Genomic DNA, 14,244 nt, shown 5'->3' on the forward strand with positions numbered 1-14,244 from the left:
TGGGTGGGAATGCAGCTTGGAGAGACAGGCATGTTCTGTATTGATTTGGCACAATAGCTGTGCTCTAATATAGAGGTGATAGCAGTTACACATTTCATCTCCAAGTTCCCCACATATTGTCTGCAACGATTTGTTACTTCCCTCCTAGTGCAGTAATATGTCTTATGTAATTAGTTTTTATTAATAAGATGCAAGGAGACAATAGTAGCTCATCGGAATTTGGGGATGAGTGGGAAATGCTCAGTAACTCTCAGCTTCCAAGGCTTTGTTCAGTTTCTTCAAACCAGGAGGGAGGAGGGTGGCTGATCTTGCTCTTGTCCTGAGACAGTCAGGAGACAGAAATCTGATGCAAATCTAATGGGTTTGGTTTGTTGGTTGGCGATTTGTTTCTTTGCAAGCCTGTTACTGATGAGCAACAGGGTTGTTGGGTTTGCTTGTTGCGGTTTCATGTTGTTTTCATTCCTCAAACAAGACGCCTGCAAACTTTAATTGAACAACCCGTAGGGATTAGCTTTGGACAAGCTGAGGGTTTACTTCTGTTATGTAGCAATTTCTATTTGCGTACTGTTTTTGTTGTTCTTTAGCAGTGCAATTAAATTTGTATCTAGTGGAAATAAAGTGATGGTGTTGTTACCTAACGCCCTGAGGGCATTAGTCATTTAGGTTAATGTGCCCATGCGCCTGGAAGGCTGAGGAAGCTGCCCTGAAGCTTCTCTGAAAGAGGTAATCTCTCTGAACGAGGTAATGACAAACTCCTAAGAGAGCAGGATCATAGCATCTTCCATTTCTTTGGCTGTTTTCAAAACTAATGTAGCCTGACATATATGTATTGTGATTTTCCTCAAGTGTTAGTTCTAAACCGTTCAAAGGATCACATGGGCATGTTCTGGGGTTTCAGATGAATGCAGAATTTAGCCCTTGTTTTTGCAGCAATTTACTCTTAGTGGTCAAATAAGACAGCTTTGAGTATGTGTGTCTAATTGGACTGTTCCTTTCATTTCTTTTTGCAGAGGGAACTCCCAGCAGAATGTCAGGATGGCATTGCATTTCATACAGAATCTCTTCAGCATCGCCTGCCTAAGCTTACTAAAAAAATGAAGAAAATGTGTACAACAGTTACAGAAAATAATTCATTTTTAAGTCTGGTGGAAAACCTTGACCAGTTCACAGGTGAAGTATCCGTGTGATTTCCACCCCATAATTGACCTCTGCAACATAAATAGAACAAATTGGAAAAAGTGTAGATATATAGTTCCCTTCCCAGACAGTCCTCAGATGGCTGCCTTGTGTATGTTAAATTTTGACATCTCTTCTTTCCCTGTTGTCTTCTGTACAGGTGGTATCATTGATTCTGTAGTTGAACTGCAAAACTTAACATTTGATCAGACAGCAGATAAGGAGAAGCAGAAGTCGGAGGCAAAGCATATTCAGATGCAAAAGCAACGGGCGTTGTCAGATCTCTTTAAAAGCCTTGCTAAAACAGGTGAGCTTTGACTAGAAATGGGCTTGGTTTAAAAGTACAGAGTCCTTAAGCATTTTACTATTTTTGCCAACACATCTAAACCCACCATAATATTATGTTCTTGAAGTTGTTGAGCCACTAATACGTAGAAGCATTTGACTCTGTCTTTCTCTTTGTCTGTTTACTATGAGGCCTGGTGTGTTAGCCCTTTTAAATCCCTTCTGTTCCTCTTGCCTTCCATTAGATTCACCACAGTAGCTTCTCCTGCAGCAGAAATCTGCTTAGTCTCCAGTCAGAAGTCATTGCCCAGCTTTTAGGAATAAGAGGGAAGCTCATTATCTTGTATCCATTCTCTGATCCAGAACTGAAATACAATATTTGATAAAAATTACTCAGTGTTGCAACACTTGGAAAGTAAATGAAAACAAAACCATCTTAAATGCTTTCTTGAGAGGTAGGGGGAGGCTTCAGTTGTAGTTTTGAGTGCTTGTTGTTTATGCCACTTATTTAAATGAGTCGATGCATGTACTGGGTAAGCAGTTCCCAGAATATTAAGGTCCTTTTATATTTAGGTGACTGCAGACACAGGTGAATCTGAAGCGTGAGCTTTCCAGCACATACACTTTTCCTGTGTTTTGCATTTTTTGCACCCACTGGTGCCAAAGGACTCTCCGCTGTTGCTGCCCTGTGAAGTTTGTGCTGGAAGTGATTTAATTATTGTGATGATTTAATTAACACATGGGACTTGAATTCTTTACTAGGCTCTGTCTTTGATTCCAGGAGACACCTTTACCTTCCTCATTCATCATCTCTCTCACGTCTTAAAAATGACAGTGATGATCCCTAACTCAGCTTTCTCAAAGGGCCGTGGAGCAGTGAAAAGTGTTGCTCTTAAGACATTCTCCATTTTGTTGGGAAAAAATGCCAACATAACCCAAACAGCCAATGAGTGTTTCTTACAAGCTCAGCTTATCTTCAGGATACTTTGAAAGGAATGTTTTAATTGGCTTGAGAGAAATGAGCATGTTTAATCCAGTTTTAAAAATGGCTAAATTAACAGCCTTAAGACTGAGTTTTAGAAGTACATACCTGTAACCTCCTCAGTCTGCAGCCTGCCTTAGGGGTTCAAGGCTTTTTGTTCTTTCTCTTGCCAACCTCCTTTATACACACAGGTCTATGTTTGTCTTATTGCAGCTGGGTTCTTCAGCTGCGTTCAGCTGAAGACAGCTAAGCTACGATTTATTCTTACATTATAAAACTTGCAGTATTTTCAAAGACTTTTCAAAATCGGGCAGCATCAGTAAAAAAGAAACTACATCAGAAAATTTTAAATCGTAATACCAATTGTATGAGTGACGTTTTCATCTAAAAGATTGAGGGCATTAAAAGGATGTGTGTCCAAATGCCATTCCAGGTTTGTCCTACCGGAAAGGTCTGTCTTGGTCCCGCTCAAAAGACTGTCATGAAATACTCTACCTGCGTCCGCTGGATGTGCGCAGTGCCTTCGGTGCAGTACATGGTACACACCAGCTGGATGCCACGTATGTACCCAGTATTCATAGCCCTTACATTGTGTGAATCACAGCTGTAATATACACAATTTATTGCATGTGGATTTAAACTGGAATTCCTGGACTGTTGTTCATTTAGGGTTTTACATACTGCCTTCCCTTCCTCCTGTTACTTCTCAGTTTGAAAATCCTGCACAAAGCATCTTGGCACATACAGCTGAGCGTGGATTTTGTTGTTAAGGTGTTGGGGTTTTTTAATTTGTACTTTTGACAACTCTACCCTCAGGTTCATGGTTTCTGTGAATTAGATTTCAGTTAGCCCTCTGCCCTCCAGCTTTCTCTGGGATGCTTTCCTGGCATCATATTAGAATGTAAACTGTAATGATCTGATTAAGGATGAGTTGTAATTTACAAGGATTACTCAATTGTTTTCTCTTCATTGAGTAATGGGATATTTCAGGAGAAAATAAATAAACTTCAAAATGGGCATTTCTGGAAAAACTTACCTAGAGGAAAGATGTTCTTTCAGATTTTTCTCTGTTGTTTTTCTGGCAGCAAGTGATTTTTGCCATTGAGTCACAAATGTTATTGTCCTCCTCAGATGGAAATGTTTAGTTTATCGTATCTTTCATCAAGGTGAAAATAAAGGCTTCCCTGTCAGGCTGGATTTAGCTGCATGGGGGGAAGAAAAAAAGTAAATCACTATTTAAGTGTTAAATAATATTCAAATATACAGATTTTGCTGCTGTTGCTTAGGGTTTCCTCAGAGCTTATTTTAAAAATTAAATGTTTTCGTTAGATTAAAATACTTGTGGAGAAAATGAAGTTTTACAGGATCAATGCTTTTGCAAAATAACAAACTGTAAGCAAATTTCTTAGGTTGAAGTGCTGACTCCGTGGTTCTAGTGTGCTGAGGTACTGAAATTATATACCTTTCTAATACCAGGCTTTTTTTTGTGCTCTTATCAGGTTGCTGACAGAGATTTCTTCTGCCTGGGATGGATGCCAGAAGTACTTCTATCGGTCGCTCGCACGCCACTCTAGGCTTCAGACAGCACTGTTAGCACCTGCCAAGGTAAAACAACGAAGTACAAATGGAAATCCTACTGCTGTTCACTTTATTTTACCAGCTTGGACTGAAATCTTCTAGTATTGATGTGAGACCATGCTATCTTCTGTAGTATGATACAAAATAGAATATTTTGGGGCCAGTCATTAAATGCAGCATTTTAAAACCTGTTGTCTTACGGCTGAATGGTACCAGTTTAGTGAACTAAGTTAATAATTTGTTAAGTGTGCAATATCCTTCATCCCAACAGGTCCCGAATTGCTGCTTTTTGTGCATGAAGGAAATTCCTGAAATGCAGAACAAAAGCTTGTCAGGAAAACAAAACCAGGATTAGCTCTTGCTCATGAAAAAAACAGTTGAGCTTTATAATGCCTTACACAGAAAGTGCCGATGTATTTCTTTGCTTAAAAATTGATGTAAAATCAGTAGAAGGAACAAATGAGTTCTGCCAAATTAGTACCGCTTTTCCAGTGTTCCAGGAAAAAGGGATCTCTTCCAGATGCTCCCCTTTTCTCACTGTGCTTCACCCCTTGTTTTACAACATGATTTTGTCAAATGTCACAGCTGCCGGTGCCATTAATAACGGAACACGGCTGAGAGCAGTTTTGCTCAGTGTTGTGAACATTTATTTCAGGCTTTAAAATGGGATCCTTTCTAATGAAAGCAGTGAAATTGTCAGTAAATCTGGTAAAATGAGTTGTGGAAGTGGCTTTAGCAGTGGTCATGAATATAGAAAGCTAGGCTGCTATCTCTTTAGATTTTGATCATCAATTATGTAAGAAAGCTTTATTATTGGAACTAAATTCCTGATAAGAATTGCTGCAGTGGAGTGCAATTTAATATGACTGTTGTTGCAGAAGCTCCTTGGAAATCAAATTTGTATGCAGAATACAGAAAAGATGCAGAAAAATGAAGATGGGCAAGCTGTAATAACTGTAATTTTTGTCGACATTTTAGGACTTGTTCTCTTAAACCATAACCTTTCAGCCTGCCCAGTGCAATGAAATGGAGGCTCAGAGGATGATGTTTTCTGCTTATTCACCTGTTCCCTCCCACTTTTTCTGTGTCTGTGTTCTTTAGGATATTGGACTGGGGAGCATTGAACGATGCAAAGGGTTCACCGCACACCTCATGCAGGTGCTTGTCAGGCAGAGACGGTCTCTTACTGCAGTGACAGAGCACTGGATCTCACTGAGGTATTTTGCATTTTCCAACATCTAAAGGTTGTGAAGGAGTTTTCACAGTAAGCAATTCAGTTCAAGAAAAATGGAAAATAAAGGGGGGGAATTTAATTTTCTGCTACCTACTTCACCGTTTCTCACTTCCCCTCAATTAAGCCTAGATATAAAAAAAAATTAAGAGGGGGTAAAGAAAAAAGCAAGAGGTTAGGTATTGTTTATTCTGTCATTGCAGCCAATATTTTTGATTCAAAATAACTTGGGAAAAACAAGCATAGATGAAGACCATGAACTAATTACTCCAGTTAACTGAAAAGTTAAACCCATAGATTGTTGAGGCTCTCTCATGTGGTGTTGGCCGAAGTGAATTTTGACTCTGTTCAACTCATTGGTTTGATTTGGAACAAATAAATATAATCTGGCACTTTGAGCCAATATGAAGAAACTTCAACAGCTTACAAAGAAAAAGTCTAGAAAGGTGAGAGATACTAGATCTTGTGGCAAAACTGTAAAAGGAGAAGTATATGGGAAGGCTCACTCACCTGGTGTGATTTTTCACTCTGTTGCTTGACTCATCGGTTTCACTGGAAACTCCACTGAGCGCATTTGTGCTCCTCACTGTTGTCATCCATAAAACTTGTTGGGTCAGGAGTTTGTCCTTGTAGAGGGAAGGAAATCTAGACTGGAGATTAGTGCTGCAAAATTTATATTAACACTAGGAAACCTGAAAAAACAAACAAACAAGAAACCTCCCAACAAACAAAAGCCCAAAACACATAGAGTTGGAGGAATGATAAAACTTCAAAGTCACTTACCTGCATTGCTCTGACTTTCATCAGATTAATCATTTGTTATGAGCTGACTATTATGCAGCACTTCAGAGCTTGAAGGTGTGTTAGAATCTAATTTGCTTTTATAGTGGAGGAAAATGAATAATATTTGAGTGTTGGGCCAGGATTTCTAAGGGTTGTTTGAAAGCATGGTGTACATAACTGAGAAATCTCACAAAGCCCTGTTTTCAGGACAACTCAAACTATGCAGAGGAGAGAAAAATTCAGTAATTGAGTAAAAAAATTTAAAAAAAAAAAAGACTGTCATTTTAGTTTTTCCAGCAAAAGTTTTACTTCAACCAAGTTCTCGTTATCTAGAACTTTTCTGAACTTAAAGGTTGAGCTTTTTAAAGGGAAGTACGGCGTAAAACTGAATGATTGTAACTATTCCTTCTTTCTTCTTAACCAGGAACCTTCTGAGCTGTGTCCAAGAGATAGATTCTCGGCTGAGTGCTGACAGAGAATATAATGTGGCATTTCCTCCTCAAGAGAGTGTTCAGTGCTGGACTGAGAGGCTACAGCAGCTCTCCATGCAGTGCCTGATGGCTCTGGAGGAGCTGTCTTGGTTTATACAATGCTGCCCCAAAGAAGAGTCAGTAAAGTGCAGTGACAGCGAAAGGCCAGATGCCAAAACAAGTACTTCCCAGAGTTCAGGACCTGAAATGGGAAGTGTTTTTACGGGAATACCTGACCTCATCCCCTCAGAGCTGAAATACCTGACTCCGGTAGCGATGGAGCAACTGCCTCCTGGGTGCAGGATGCGCAAGAAGGACGAGCTGTGGCTGCAGGTCGCTGCACGACTGACAGAGATGCTGGAGAACGTGAGGGCAATGAAAGCAGAAGTGGACAAGATCAGACAACGGTCACGTGAGACCTTGTTTTATTCCTGGTGAGTCCTACACGGGCCTGAAATGGAATCTCTGTATGTTTTATGTTCATATCAAGTGTGGTCAAGATCATCTTGAAAATGTTTACCCATGCGTGTCTGGAAAAGTGTGTTCAGGTGCTCTTGAAGCTTGTTCCTGTTAATTTTTCTTGCATAATGCAGTGGCCTGTTTAAAAAACAAATGTATGTGTCTTCTTCCACTCCCCTGACAAGTCAGAAAAAAAAAAGTCCGTCTCAGCTTCCCAGTTTGTCTTTGATCTCCTGGGATTTCATCCCCATAGCTCCTTAGCAATGGGGTGAATTTCAAATGTCAATTTAATGAAGAAATTTTTATTTTAAAAGAAATCTATACCCTATTTAATAATAATCCTCTCATTTTCTCTGCGCTTCAAACAGCATGAGTATGTGATACATCAGACTTACTATTTCGTAAGTCCAAGATGGAGATCAGTTGCCTTGCCCCCATCTGTGCCCCATTAAAAGATTTAAGATTAAGTTGAACTGTTTGTTCTTCTTTCATTATTATGCTATTTCTTGTTGCAGGAGAGACTTTGAAGTTTGCACATCATCAATGAGTTGTTTGCTGGAAGTCTCAGCTCAGTTACAAGTCATAGAGTCCCTGTTTCTTCCGAATGGGGAAGACAAGGAAGCTGTAAATCAGATGGCCCTAATCAGGAGCCTGAAGTATATACAAGAAGTAGTTAACAATACATCTGTGGATTTCACAGCCTGGAGAACACAGCTTCTTGCTTCCATGTCAAATTGCAGTGGTAAGGACAATTCTTCTCTGCCCATTTTATAATTTAGATAAAGACAGAAGAATTCATTACTTTGGCTATTGCAGAGGATGGCTCCGTGTTCATTCAGATATTCAGAAATGGTGAAATTCAAACTTGCAAAGTTTCATCCAGACTTAATTTGTGTAGTAATATTTTTTCCCCCTTAGTCACTGATGACAGATCCTATACCATAGTTGCAGGTCAGAATTAACAAAGAGATTTTAGTAGAACTATGCAGTAAAAAATGCGTAGTGCTTATCACACCCCTTGCATAGAGGGAAACAGAGTAACCTGTAATTTAATGTGCTTTTCTCTGCTTTTCTGTCTGTGTTATGGTTCAAAAGGAAATGAAAAGTCAGATGAAGAGTTTGTGGAGCACTTCTCAGCAAAAGTGGAGGCTGTTATCCGTGTTGTTCTGTATGCCATCCAGTGTCTGGTGGAGAGAAAACAGAAAGATGGAAAAGAAGAAGAAAAGTCTTCAGAGGAAAATGGTAAGTTTCTTAAAGTTAACAAAAAGTTTACTTAAGGGGGAAGAAGAGAACTTAAACTATGCAAATCTAAATATTCCTTAAACTGTATCTAATGGAGGTACCAATACACAAAGAAACTGCCATTTTAATAGATGATGTCTATTTAAACAGACAGGATGGATATTTCTAGGGTGTTTGATATAACATTTTTAGAATGTCTGACTTGATTTCCATATTTTTTCATGTATTTCAAACAGAGGATGAAGCCTCGTTTGACGCGATTAAAGCAGGACATATAACTAAGCTTTTGGATGAAGATCTGTCTGCTGATTTGGATTCCTTGCATGTGCAGAAAGCAATTTCAGTGGTTTCAGAACTCCTGGAGAACCTGAAATCTTACGGGGAAGATTTCACTTCAGATAAACACAAGGTAAAATTGTTCTTCTCAAGAGTTTTTGGCTTGGGGGTCTCAAAAGACTCGGAATTGTGAACTTTGGTGGTTAAATGTCCATTGTTTCTTATTGTCCAATACCTTAGAACTAGAAGCATGTGGTAATGGTCAAATATAGGTACTCTTCTGTAGTGCAAAAGCCAGATTTTAGTAAGAAGGAACAGTTTTAGTTTTTGTGAAAACCTAGAGAAAACTCCAGAAAGTTTAGAAATTGTATTTAAACTCACCTAGGGATAGTTCTGGTTTGAGCATCTGTTTTCAGTCTCTGTCATCACCCTCTCTGAGCGTGTACATAATCGTGGTTGACAGCTGTTCTTTGGTTTTAACTGCAGTTCTTCAACCAGTCCTGCTATTTGCTGGTGCGCCTGAAGCCCATGCTCTGCAGGTATTCAGACCTGATCCTGTTCTACCTCACTGTTTCACTGGCATCTCACAGGAGCACTGGAAAGCTGCTCTCTGTTCTAACTAGCATTTTTACAGAGCTTGCCCAAAAGGTAAGTTATTGGAGATAACAGTGGATATATGGTAAGCATATATTTAATGTATACAGAAGTCCTAAGTAGAAACTAAGCTGGAAGATGCACTTACTACTACAGAGAGTTTTGAGCTCCTGTTTGCTTCTGTAGGGGTTTTGCCTGCCCAAAGAATTGCTTGAAGATGAAGCTGGAGAGGGAGCAACACAGTTTCATGATTATGAGGACGGTGGTATCGGAGAGGGGGAAGGCAAGAAGGATGTGAGCGACAAAATAGAAAGCGAAGATCAGGCAAGTGTTTGGGTTGTTCTTTGTTTAATTCAGGTAAAAATGAAAAAGCCCTTGAAATCCACATTGTGGATGTTTCAGGTAAAAGAAACAGGAAGTTAATTTCATTCTGCTATTTAGATTGGCTTTTATCTTTGCATATAAGCTTATAAATACTGTTGTAGTTTAAGCTTTAATATATAGGCAAGACCCACTGTAATTTTTGGCTTTACCAATAATGCAGATAGAAGACAGTTTTAAAAAGGGTGAGGAGAAGGAGAAAGAAGATCCAGATTCTAAACCAGACATCGAAGGAGAAGACAACGCAATTGAAATGTCAGAGGACTTTGAAGGAAAAATGCATGATGGAGAAAAGGAGAAAAAAGGTTTGGTCCTTCCGTTGTGGCAAACATAAAAAAAATCATAGATCAGTTTAATAATGGTTGATACTTTTATATAATGAAGAATATACTGAAAAGTGAGTGTTAACAACACAGTAGTACCATTTGTATATGAATACTAAGAAGTATTAATATAAATGCAAAGAAGTGTATGAAGAAAACACTGTCTTCTGTCACTGTGGTAGTTTTGGAAGGAAGGGAGCCTGTTCCTTCTTCCTGTTGTGAGCTGAAACTAACATGGTTTACAAATCACAGCAGTGTTAATTTACCTTCAAATCTCTGACAAAGTGCCAAGAATAAATTCATCTGCACAAGAAGGGAAATTCCCAAGCTAATAAACAGATAAAGTGGACCTTTCCCCTCCCAGTAATGCCAAAACATTTTGAAAATGGAGGAGGGGGAAGGGTAAGGAAGAGAGAATTTAAGTCATCCAAGTTTTGCACGTGTCACTGTTAGCCTGAGGGAGAGAATTCTCTGTGCCCTTATGTCCAAGAGAACGCTCTGACCCACAGAATTAAGACCCTGCTCTTCTGGTGTTAGTGCATGTGTGTCTTTTCAGCATCTCTCAATTAACCTTCTCAATTAGGGTGATGAAATTAAGGTGCAGGTATGACTACTTGCTTGTTTCTGAAGTTAACGGAAAGGTTGGCTTTGTCTCTTCTGTACTGAAACACATCCTCAACTGTGCACAGAAAACGATGAAGACTCAGATGAAGAGGAGGAGCTGGATAAGCAGATGGGAAATCTTGATAATGCTGAAGCTGATGATAAACTGGATGAGAGGCTCTGGGGGGATGAAGATGAAGATGATGATGAAGATGCCAGTAGTAAAACAGAAGAAACTGGACCAGGAATGGATGAGGTAAAGAGAAAAGGGGTAGGGATGGGAAGAAGAATATCAAAGGAATTAAACTCTTTTAATTTGATGTGATCTAGACCATGAACTCCCTTGCACAGCTCTTGGTCTTGGAAAAGGACAATTTGAATATATGACAAGTTATTTAGTGTTGTCTTTTTTGTGTAGGAGATGATGTCTTGTCACTCAAGACTTTAAGAAGGAGGTACCATAATTGATTTTGGTTTGAATTTGTTGGTTAATAGGAGGATTCAGAGCTTGTTGCAAAAGATGACAATTTGGGCACAGGAAACAAGGATAATAAAAAACAGCCTCCCAAGGATGAGAAAGAAGAGCAACAAGAAGACGAGAGTGGAAACAAAGAGAAAATCCATGAACAAATTGATGAGGTAACAATGATTTGGTATCTTATTTCTCATCTTTGCCTTTTCTTCCACTTATTACTTACCTGTTATTTTTTTTTCCTCCCGCTCTTTTGCTGACAGCGTGAGTATGATGAGAACGAAGTAGATCCTTATCATGGCCAGCAGGAAAAGCAGCCTGAAGTTGAACCTTTGGACCTTCCTGATAATTTGAACCTGGAGAATGATGAGAAGAGCGATGGGGAGGACGAGGGGGAAGGTACAGCTGAAAAATCTCTCTGCAGATTCCCAGATGAAAGCCAAATGGAAATAGGGAGGAATAGTCAGATAAAGGGGCTCTTTTCCTCTATAGAAAGAAGAGAGAGGGTTGTAGGATTCTGTGTCAGCTACAAACCAATTGTGATTTAAAGAAATTATCTGCTGTAGAAAATAATAGATTCTGTGCATAGAATTATCAGTGTTTTCCTTCAATTTTATTTTTTTTTTAATTGGCTGGCTAGTTTTACTCCAAATATCTGTAATATTCCCTGGCACTGGACTTCACTGAAAGTTTTTTATACCTTTCTGATTTTTTTTTAATCCAGAAGAAGAAAATGCTTTTGAAGTAGATGAGCAACCCGCTGATTTAAATGAGGCAGAGAAGACAGAAGAACAGAAGGAGGAGGATGCTGGTGAGACAGAAAAAGACAATCAAGATGGAGAACCAGCTGAAGAAGGCATTTCTGAAGATAAAGAGGAGAAGGACAGTGAAGGGGACAAAGATGCTGATGATCAAGAAGAAAATGCAGGGGACACCGAAGATGCAGCAGAAGAAGAGGAGGAAGAGTCACAACCACCTGATGAGGAAAAAAATGAACCTGCTGAAGATAAGGGAATCCCTGCTGCTGACCAAGGCCTTCAGCCTCAGGTAGAGAGTAATATAAGCCCTGTTTTCTTTTTTTGTGGTTTTAATTCCCTTATTATACAAGACTTAAGAAATGGATGTCTTCTGTGATGCTCTGAAACAAATTAGACATTGAGTATGTCTGATGTTAATGAGCATCTTCATCAAGATAAGAGATGCACTTACTTAAACTGCTGTATTTGTCATCTGTATTCCTGATAGCTCCTTAGCCTTCTCTTTCCCAATGTTTTTTAGAATGTTAAAATAAGCTTATATTATTGCAGAAAGAAGAGGATAAAGATAATTCAGATACAGATGAACAGATCCCTGAGTCCGAGGAAAGAATGGAGCATGAAACACAAGGGCAGACGGGGCAAGAAAACCTGCAGAGCGACAGTGCTGTTGAGCTGGCTGGAGAGGCTTCAGAAAGAGACCAGTCCAAAGAGGTAAATCACATGGGAAGTGTCCCAGTTCAAAATGCTGAATGAAGACCATGTAGATACCTTCATAAAAGTCAAAACTGTGTGGTAAGTTGAGGTTAATTGTGGAGCTGCAGAACTGTCCCGTCTGCTCCCCACAAGGATAATACTTGCAGTTGTGAGCTGTTTGTCATTCACAACAGAAGGCAGCACAGCACTGCAGTTCAGCTTCTCAAGATTGTCTACAGCAGTTGTTAAATCCCCTTTTCAGTTACCTTTGCAATTTGTTTGGTCTCTCAGGAATACGGGAGCGGAGCTTCAAGTGCAAATCAAGCAGAAGGCCATGAATCCACGCGCATGGCCAGGATGGCTTCTCAAAAGCAAAGCAGAAAAAATACCCAGGTTCATCTCTTCTATTTTATTTTATTTGAATGTCTTAATGTTAACTAGCAAATAGGCAGGACTTGGTTTCTCCTTGTTAAAACTCTTGTTCTAATCAGTGTTTGGCTGCACTTCACTTGAAGTTCACAGTGTTAATTTGTTCTCTTTCAGAGTTTCAAGAGGAAACCGGGTCAGGCGGACAACGAGCGCTCGATGGGAGATCACAACGAGCACATCCACAAGCGACTGAGAACCATCGAATCCAGCAGCGACGCGAAGCAGGATACAACTCAGCCAGAGCCAAACGTGGAGGAGGCTGAGGCATTTGAACATATCAAGCAGGGCTCCGAGTATTACGATGCACAGACATATGGTACGGTGATATTTCTGGGTGTAAAGAGTTGTCGTTGCAGAACCAAATCCTGAAGTGCCCCTATTTACTGTAGTCTTACCCAGAACGTTATTTTTCAAGTTATATTTAACAATTCTTCCTTTGATTTAAGATGTAGCACCATTTCACTACAATAAATGCTGCTCTTCGGCAGTCAGGTTCAAACTAATGGTAACATTTTTTGAAAATACTGAATTGACTAAGAAAAATTGATTTTAGTTTAATAAACATATTTAAAATTTATTCTCTCCAATTCTCTCTTCAATTACTTTGAAGCCCAAACTGCTACCACACATGCAAAATATTTAGGATCGCACAATAGGATCTTTATTCTGTATGAAAAAAATAGGTGTTGCTTTAAAAATGCTTCTCTAATCTAAATTTAATTAAATAAATTGCTTTCTATTAAAGTAACTGTATTTTATCCATCAGACTTTCAAGGCAATAGCTCATGGCACAGCACAGTGAAAGATAAAACTGAGGTTTGAGAGAACAGTTTTTCTGCAGTTCACTAAAACTGATGTGCAGTGGCCTCAGAATGCAGCATTTTATTTTTTTTTTTTGCAACTTCACGACTTTCCTTCCTCTTCCCCCTTAATAAATGGTGTTGTCTTTATACAGATGTAGCTAGCAAGGAGCAAGAGAAACCTATTATGCCCCTTGAGGAAAAGGAAGAGGGAGATTGTGAAGATGCCGCTATGGAAACAGAAATGCAGAAGGATGAGGATCTCACAGCAGTCGACACAGAGGAGCTGAAGCCAGAAAAAAAGAATTCTACTGCCACTAAAACTCCTGGTACATTAACTTAAAACACATTATGAACTTATGCTGATGTCCATCTGTAAATCTGTATGTAGGTATTTATATAAGACTAAAACAACTGCTCTTAATTGAGTTTGCTGCAGCAGGATTCTTAGTCCTGTCTAGAAACCAGCGTTGGCCTTTGCTGAATCAGTTGAGTGGCAGAGGGGTTTGCTGCATTCTGTCAAGTGAATGGCCTCTAATCTTTATCCACTTCTTTGAAGAAGTAAAAAGTAAATACTTTCCTGCTGGTTAGACACAATGCCAATTCACTTAATGAATTGGCGTGTTACAAGGCATTCCAGTGTCACCATCAGCACCACATAACTCAGCTTTTCTTGTGTGGAACTTCTGCCAGAACATCAAGAAGTTGA

General features: G+C 39.3%; 1 protein-coding gene across 1 annotated transcript in view; it reads left to right on the forward strand.

The window, feature by feature from the left end:
* Positions 1 to 14,244, forward strand: part of MDN1 (midasin AAA ATPase 1) — a 92,645-nt gene that overhangs the window by 68,995 nt on the left and 9,406 nt on the right. The window contains exons 74-93 of the mRNA XM_014964580.1: positions 1,011 to 1,170; positions 1,337 to 1,483; positions 2,877 to 3,003; positions 3,943 to 4,048; positions 5,123 to 5,238; positions 6,460 to 6,939; positions 7,480 to 7,706; positions 8,060 to 8,206; positions 8,443 to 8,615; positions 8,969 to 9,130; positions 9,263 to 9,400; positions 9,621 to 9,762; positions 10,470 to 10,639; positions 10,879 to 11,022; positions 11,119 to 11,254; positions 11,580 to 11,902; positions 12,163 to 12,324; positions 12,598 to 12,699; positions 12,850 to 13,051; positions 13,691 to 13,864. Of these exons, the coding sequence (XP_014820066.1) occupies positions 1,011 to 1,170; positions 1,337 to 1,483; positions 2,877 to 3,003; positions 3,943 to 4,048; positions 5,123 to 5,238; positions 6,460 to 6,939; positions 7,480 to 7,706; positions 8,060 to 8,206; positions 8,443 to 8,615; positions 8,969 to 9,130; positions 9,263 to 9,400; positions 9,621 to 9,762; positions 10,470 to 10,639; positions 10,879 to 11,022; positions 11,119 to 11,254; positions 11,580 to 11,902; positions 12,163 to 12,324; positions 12,598 to 12,699; positions 12,850 to 13,051; positions 13,691 to 13,864 (3,538 nt within the window). The remainder of the gene's footprint in view (positions 1 to 1,010; positions 1,171 to 1,336; positions 1,484 to 2,876; positions 3,004 to 3,942; positions 4,049 to 5,122; positions 5,239 to 6,459; positions 6,940 to 7,479; positions 7,707 to 8,059; positions 8,207 to 8,442; positions 8,616 to 8,968; positions 9,131 to 9,262; positions 9,401 to 9,620; positions 9,763 to 10,469; positions 10,640 to 10,878; positions 11,023 to 11,118; positions 11,255 to 11,579; positions 11,903 to 12,162; positions 12,325 to 12,597; positions 12,700 to 12,849; positions 13,052 to 13,690; positions 13,865 to 14,244) is intronic.

The sequence above is a fragment of the Calidris pugnax genome, unplaced genomic scaffold, assembly GCF_001431845.1.
Source record: "Calidris pugnax isolate Ruff unplaced genomic scaffold, ASM143184v1 scaffold219, whole genome shotgun sequence".
Lineage (NCBI taxonomy): Eukaryota > Metazoa > Chordata > Aves > Charadriiformes > Scolopacidae > Calidris > Calidris pugnax.